Source organism: Pteropus alecto, unplaced genomic scaffold (assembly GCF_000325575.1).
Source record: "Pteropus alecto unplaced genomic scaffold, ASM32557v1 scaffold146, whole genome shotgun sequence".
Lineage (NCBI taxonomy): Eukaryota > Metazoa > Chordata > Mammalia > Chiroptera > Pteropodidae > Pteropus > Pteropus alecto.
Window position 1 is genome coordinate 6,375,472 of NW_006442107.1, and position 7,490 is coordinate 6,382,961.

Here is a 7,490-nt window from a genome sequence, read left to right on the forward strand (position 1 = left end):
CCTCCGCCTGCTCCCCGCCCCCACCCCCACCCCCGCTCTTTCTCTTTCTTCTTCGAGAAGTCCCTCTAACATTTCTCATAATACTGGATTGGTGTTGATGAACACCATAATTTTTTTTTTTTTGTCCATGAAGCTCTTTATCTGTCCTATTTTAAATGATAGCTTTGCTGAGTAGAGTAATCTTGGTTGTAGGTCCTTTATTTTCATCATTTTAAATATTTCATGTCAGTCCCTTCTGGCCTGCAAAGTTTTAGCTGAGAAGTCTGCTGAAAGTCTTATACTAGCTCCCTTGTAGGTAATTAACTGCTTTTCTCTTTCTGCTTTTAAGATTCTCTTTGTATTTAACCTTGGCATTTTAATTATGATGTATCTTGGTGTGGGCCTCTTTAGATTCCTGGTTTTTGGTATTCTCTGAGCTTCCTGTTGTTTTATCTATTTCCTTTACCAGGTTGGGGAAGTTTTTCATCATTATTTCTTCAAATATGTATTCAACTTCTTGTTCTCCCTCTTCAGGTACCCCTATGACATGGATGTTGTTACCCTTAATTTTGTCCCATAGCTAATTAAACTATTTTTCTATTCTTGGTTACTTTTTTCTTGCCATTCTGGTTGGGTGTCCTTGGCTTCTCCTTCCTTGATATCGGTGTTTCGATCCTCTTCCTCCACTTTATTGATTCCCTCTAATAAACTCTTCATCTCATATAATGTAGTCTTCATTTCTGACTGGTTTCCTTTTATAATTTCCATTTCCATTTTTATGTGTGTGTGTTTTTTTATTTCTTTGTTAAAGTTCTCACTGAGTTCATCTACACTTCCCATAAGTTCATTAAGCATCTTTATAACCAGTGTTTTGAACTCTGCATCTGTTAGATTGCTTGACTCCATCATTTCTGGATTAGTATGCTGAGTGAAATAAGTCAGACAGAGAAAGATAAATACCATATGATTTCACATATGTGGAATCTAAGAAACAAAAAGAACAAACTAATTGAAAACAGACTCACAAATATAGAGGACAATCTTGTGACGGCCAGAGGGGCGGAGCTTTGGGGGACTGGGAAAAATGGGTGAAGGGTTAAAGAAGTACATTAGTAGTTGGTAGATGGTCATAGGGATGAGGAGCACGGCATAGGGAATGCAGTCAGCAGTAATGTAATGGCTAGGTGGAGAACCAGAAGAGAGAAAGAGCAATTAGGGGGATCGTTTTATAAACTATATAAATATCTAACCAATGTACTGTATACTTGAAACTAATAATAAAATAAAATAAAAAAGAAAATAATAACTATGTGAGGTGGAGAATATGTCAAAAAAAAAAGAACCACAAAAAACAGTTCATGTGAATTAGCTCCTTTAATCCTCACAGTGAAGCGGGAGCTGTTTGTTTTTCCTGTTTTACACGTGGAAATGCTGATGTACAAGGAGATCAGGAAATCTCACCCACACAGCTGAGATGTCCCTCCTGCCCATATGGTTTGTGGTGTCAGGGCTCTGTGCTCCTGACCATGGTGCATCCTGCTCCTCAGAATAACAGAATGTCTGCAGCGTAGATTGCAGTAGGTCAGTGCTTCAGACCTTTGGCTTCATCTCCATTTTTCTTGTCCTCCAAAGCAGAAACCAGATATGACTAGACTGCATTATGCTTGTTATATGAAGTAGAAAATTAGAAAAACAAGAACGCATCTGAAAGATTTTTGTTTTCATTTCTTACAGGAGGGGACCTCTCCCAGTCCCTAAAAGTTTACCAGGTATGTCACCGAGAAAGGCCTTTGGAAATGCTTGTCAGGTTTTCCTTAAGGTTGAGTAGCTAGAATGTTTAAATAAAAGGAAAAACGGGAATAAATAGAATTAAATACGTAAGAGAATAAGTCTATATTAGAATCTTATTATAATACTATGTGTCACAAAGCAGGATTTGGTAATTGGTGGTCTATTTTATAGCTTAGAGAATTTAGTTCCTAGAGTGCCAAAAGAAACTTTTTATAAGACAGTCTTACTTAAGAAATTATTTCAACTTGGCTGTGAGAACAGCAGAGCTGAGATATAGTTTCCTTTGGATTAAACAGAAATATAATTTATAGAAAGCATAGATGTCTGGAACCGTGTAATTTAATATTATATATATTTTATATTGTCCATAATTGGATCTTTCGCTAGTCACTAGTCTCCTTTTTTCCCTAAATTCTTATGATACCACTGGAAGAACTACACATTTGATCATTTTTTTTTAATAGTTATATTTCTTAGATAATTATGAGACCCTTGAGGGCAAGCATTTGTTTTTCCTGTATCATTCACAATACCTAACACAGTATTAAGCATTTAGTAGGTACTCAACAAATATCTATTATTTGTATAAAAGAAAGATATGCCTATCTATGTTCAAGGGATTGAGGGAAGAGACAACTAATGCTGTACTTAGCAGCTTAGCAAAAAATTAGTGACTGAAAAAAAATTTCGTGGCTGAAATGACATCTTTGAACAATAAAAGGATTTAAAATTTTTCTTATTGCCTTGTAATTATGACTTGATAATGTCAGACTTATTTTTGTCTATTTTTGAAGATGACTTTACTGTGGGTGCTGCTCTCTGGGCATAGATGAAAAGGGCAAAGAAATCATAATAGTGAATTCCAGAATATTCTCTTGTTTATAGTTATGACTACCATCTGTAGTTTTTATTGCCAGCTATATTTTCTTACTAAAGGGAAGTCACTAGAATCTTTGAGTGGAATGCCTTGATTTGAAAGGGCAAGATCTTATCATGGAAAAATGTTGGATTCATGTTGTTTTGTGCCCCGCCCTTTGCAGATGACCCAGGTTACTCTGTGATTGATAACTACAGTTTGATCTACCAGTAACATCAATGGTAAGAGCCTTTAATCATTTTCATGTGATCAAATTGCATTTAGCCTGGCGATTGTGTTTTTGAAGACTTTGATGCTTCTTTATAACACCACTACAAGCAAGCAAGGCCTTGCAACAGGTTGGCACGCTGGTAGGTGTGGTGTTCCTGCAGGATGACTTCTCTGGATCCCACCACTGAAATGGAACTGGAGACCACTCTGTACCTATTTGAATGAGGGTATTTTCCCTTCATTAATTATTCTACAACTCTTTATCTTGCTCTCATTAAACTCTGTAGTGTCTATTACACACCTACACTTAAGGCAATGCTCACAAACAACACACATGATTCTCACACCTTCATTCCCAAAAAAGGAAAAGTCAGGTAAAAGAAGTGGATAAAAATAAGGCAAATGGTATTACACTCTCCGAACACACAAAGGTATCAAAGGGTCATCTTCCACCAGATTATTACTACTTGGACTCTTGAATCACAAGGATTCCTAGAGCAGGACTATTAAGTCAACTGTGACTGCAAAGATGAGTCTTAAGACTCTTACTCTTCGGCATTTGAGTGCTTGTACCATGCCCCGAGTCAGTATCAATCTTCACAAATGTTTAGGAATGCCTCTGAAGCCAAAAGAGCAATACTAAATGAAACTCCTCATAAAGTATAATTCTTTTAACCCAAATGGGCATATCTTGGGGTATGACAATATATGCATAAATGAGCAAAGTAAAGGTCTGAAAGGATGTATTCCCAAACAGGTAATAGTCTTTATTTTTGTTTGTCCATGTGTTCTCATTTGTCTGCATAAACATTTATCACTTCTTTAATTAAAAAGTGTTTTAAAGAGTTGATCCTCTTGCATATTACTGAACGTCATGTGTTCCTGAGAGAGTGATAGGAGAGGCGGGTGGGATGCAGGAAGTCATAATGGAACTCAGATGGCCTCTCTCCCACCCTTCTTGGTTTGGTGTTTGTGACATTTGCTGTCATTTATGAAACAAAACAGGTTTTAAGAGAGTTCTTAAAACCTTCATTGTACCATCTGACTGGAAATCGCTTGGAAGTGAGCACATCAAAACCCTTTAAAAACATCTACTTTGTGACTTATAGCCAATTAGCTAAATAGGATGAAAGCCATGTTGTCTTTGATTCAATAGAAATAATCAGCTAGAATTACTTACATTTAAACACAAATCTTTAAATTGCTTAAGAAGTGTGTTTAATATGTAAGGAATTTTGCTGTAAAAGATAATGGAAATTGAAGACATACATACCCCATCCTCAAACTATATATATGAATTTCTCACCTTCAAACAAATGTAGTCTTTACAACCAGTTGTCATTTCTTCTTCATTTCATAAGCCTCCATATTTCTCATGGAAAGAGGCAAGACCCATATTAGAGGTAGAGCAGCAACACAAGAATCAATGACGTGGGATTCAAAGGTGAAATTGCTCTCTGGATCATCACAAGGATGATGGCTATGGGCAGGGCAAGAGCAGCTCCAAGAGTATCTTTTTATTTTTAACCATGTTCTCTCCTGCCCTCCCCAGTTTGCATGAATCATATACTCTAGTGGCTTAATAATAGCATATGACCCAACAACTCTAGTTTCTCAGAGCCCGAGAATCTGCTGTTTGAATGCAAGATGCTAAAACCAACACATTTATTCAAGTTGGATCATTTTATTGGGGTTTGTTAGTGTCCGCACTGTCTCAGTGAATAAGAATTCAACATATACACGTATAATTGAATTTAAGAGAATTTTAAAGAAGGGAGTCTACCTTAGTAACTTAGTTAAGCAACTTATCACAACATCTAAAATAGTTTGACTGAACCTTTGGAATTGAAATTTAAATAGGAAAGTTTAGGAATTTGTGATTTGTCCTGCAATTGTTGATTTTAGCTGCTAGTCCTGTTTTTAATTCTAACATGTTTAGGTAAAGATAGATTATAACTTTGGAATTTAAAAATGTGTATCAAAAAATATAAATACATGTATTATTTACTATAAAAAGATGCTGTTATCATCACATTCTATTTTTCATCACTTGGAATACCCATTTCTCACCATGTGTTTTCCTTGGCCAAGCAAACACACTTGTCTTCATTGAATAAAATCTCAATGTAAGAGTGGGCTGCTGACATGAATGGTTAATTGAAATAAAATTTCCTTTTTATTTCCTTTTAGAAAACAAAGCTTTTTCCAGCTGGTGCTTCTATGGCATGGAAGGAGGCACTCCAAGCAGCAGAATCTGTAGAAATTATATCAATCATGAAGACTTTGAGATGAACCCTTGCTCTAATTTTTTGATATTTTAACTGTATCATAGACATTTAGTTTACCTTAAGCTTGTTGAGTTCCGCAGTTTCTAAGACAAATTCACAGATTGTCCCAGTTTGAAGAATGATCCTTTCTTAATCAGTTACTAAAGTTGTGACAGCATTGTGTTTCCGACTTCATCCAGGACAGTTTCTGGATTTGGAGCCTTGACTCTTATGGGGTGGAGGCAGGAGTGGCTGTAGAGGAGTCTGAGCCATCAACCTGCAAAGAAGCTCCCTTGGCATAGGAGCAGCATGCTATGGAATTTCCACAGCAACACACACTCTCAGTGGTACAAGATTTAAAATTATTTTCCTTTTGGCCGGAAGACTTAGAGGCCATCTGATCGTACTTTCTCATTTTACAGATGAGAAAAATGAGGCCCAGAAGTGTGAAATCAATTTCCTCACTGTTGTCCCAGCTGATTACGGACAGCCCAGAACTAGAGTGCAAGCTCATCCCATATCACAATTCTTCTAACCCTTCCCAAGGCGGTGATACTTATGTTGAAATGTAAGACACCAAATGTTTTTGCCAGCATCTTTTCAATTGGGAAATTACCAGGGTTTAAATGTCAGATTTATTTTTATATGACTTACTGTGTGTACTGAAGCACTGCATACCACATTTAATCTAATCTAACCTAATCTAATCTAATCTAATCTAATCTAAGCACTGATTGTAAAACATGCCATTATTTTATATACCACTAAGAAAGTTGGGTAGGGGAGAATTCACAATTAATGTGTGGCAGTTAATAGCCAAGCTCATTTGAATTTGAGATTATAACATGTGCAGAAAAAAAAGTATCCTAGAATCAATGAAATCTGGTATTTTAACTCTATTCCTGAAGAGAATTTTAGAGTTATAAAGCCAGTCCTCAGTCCTGGATTTTCACAGAGATCCTGCCCTTCTAGATCCTGGAAACTTTTAAAGTGTCAGTCTTCCCTTTTCACAGAAATTGGGGTCTTCCTTTTGTCACCCACAAACAGCAAGGAGATTATGTACCTTTCGTGCAACAGTCACACACTGTAAGAAAACGGTTCATTTTAGTTAATAAGTTAAAATATCATGGGACAAAAAAATAAAAATAAAAATAAAATAACACTGGCACTTAGGCTATAAAATTTTGTTACTGCAAAGAGCATATATTTTCCTCTCTTGCTCTATGCAGTAGCTTTCTTAGAACTATGGACAAATTGACTGAAAGAAAATTGATTATTTCTCCTCTTTTGATACAAGGTGCTACTGAGAGTGGCAGCTTCTTGTCATGACAGGAAGCTTGCTTCAGTTGGATATCCCTTTGAGAAACTGAAGCTTGCAAAGGGCCATTGACTTCCCCAAATTGAAAAGGCTCAGGAAATTTTCCTTCAAACTCAGAACATTCTATTTTTAAGTACTTTATTTATTTTTGGCAGTTCCTCAGGGAATCACTTTTCTCTCTATTTAGTCAGTGTGATTGATGTAAGTGTTTTATGAATTGAAAATACTTTTATTGCTCTTTTAGTTTAATATGAAATAAAATAAAGGTTCTTGGTGATTTGGGATTTATTTTGCATTTTTATGTTAACCATGTCTTTCTCCCAAGTGCTACTTGACCCACTTTTGTCACATTTGCTATTGTTAGACTATGGAAGGACAAACTGCTGGTGAGGGAAGCCACGTGGAGACTGGTGCCTTGCCACTTCCTCCGGGCGCCAGCTGCAAGGTCACTTCCTCAGGGACACACCTTCCCTGCCTCCAGTCTAGGGCGGATCCCACTGCTGTATCCTTCCCCACCCCCACGTTTTCCTCATGGTTACATGATTCACTCTTGAGATTAGACCGTAACCTCCAGGAGAGCAGGACCCCTCTCTATCCTTTTTTCTGCTCTATCTCCAGCGCCTGACACATAGTAGTAGATATGAAAGAATTGGTAGCCTAGAAGAGAACATAAAGAAACCAGTTGAGAGAAAAATAAGGAGTGTAAAGGGAATGGAGCCAGTCAAATTAGTACACTTGTTAAATTTAGTAAATATGAGCTATTTTGCAGACTGTTGGTATCTTAATTTGGGTTCCACCAGAAGCAGACTCAGGGATAAGGATTCGAGTGTAGGTACATTTTCTGGGACATGATCCCAGAAAGCACCAGTATGGAAGTGAGCCAGAGAAGGGAAGGGAAGTAGAAGAGCGTGCATTATCAAGCTAGTTGCCACAGTGGGCAACTGGAACTTAAGCCTTTTGGGGATTCCTGGGAGACATACCTCAGAGATAGCTCACCTGAGGGCAGGGGCTGGGATAGTCGTTCACCAACTCCTGTCAGTCACAGGTC

The 7,490-nt window shown here is 37.2% G+C and overlaps 1 protein-coding gene across 1 annotated transcript in view; it reads left to right on the forward strand.

Moving 5' to 3' along the window:
• PSTPIP2 (proline-serine-threonine phosphatase interacting protein 2) overlaps positions 1 to 6,569 on the forward strand; it is an 80,412-nt gene extending 73,843 nt beyond the window's left edge. The window contains exons 13-15 of the mRNA XM_006919939.3: positions 1,714 to 1,748; positions 2,811 to 2,868; positions 5,048 to 6,569. Coding sequence (XP_006920001.1) covers positions 1,714 to 1,748; positions 2,811 to 2,860 — 85 coding nt within the window. The 3' untranslated portion in view covers positions 2,861 to 2,868; positions 5,048 to 6,569. The remainder of the gene's footprint in view (positions 1 to 1,713; positions 1,749 to 2,810; positions 2,869 to 5,047) is intronic.
• The last annotated feature ends 921 nt before the right edge of the window (positions 6,570 to 7,490 follow it).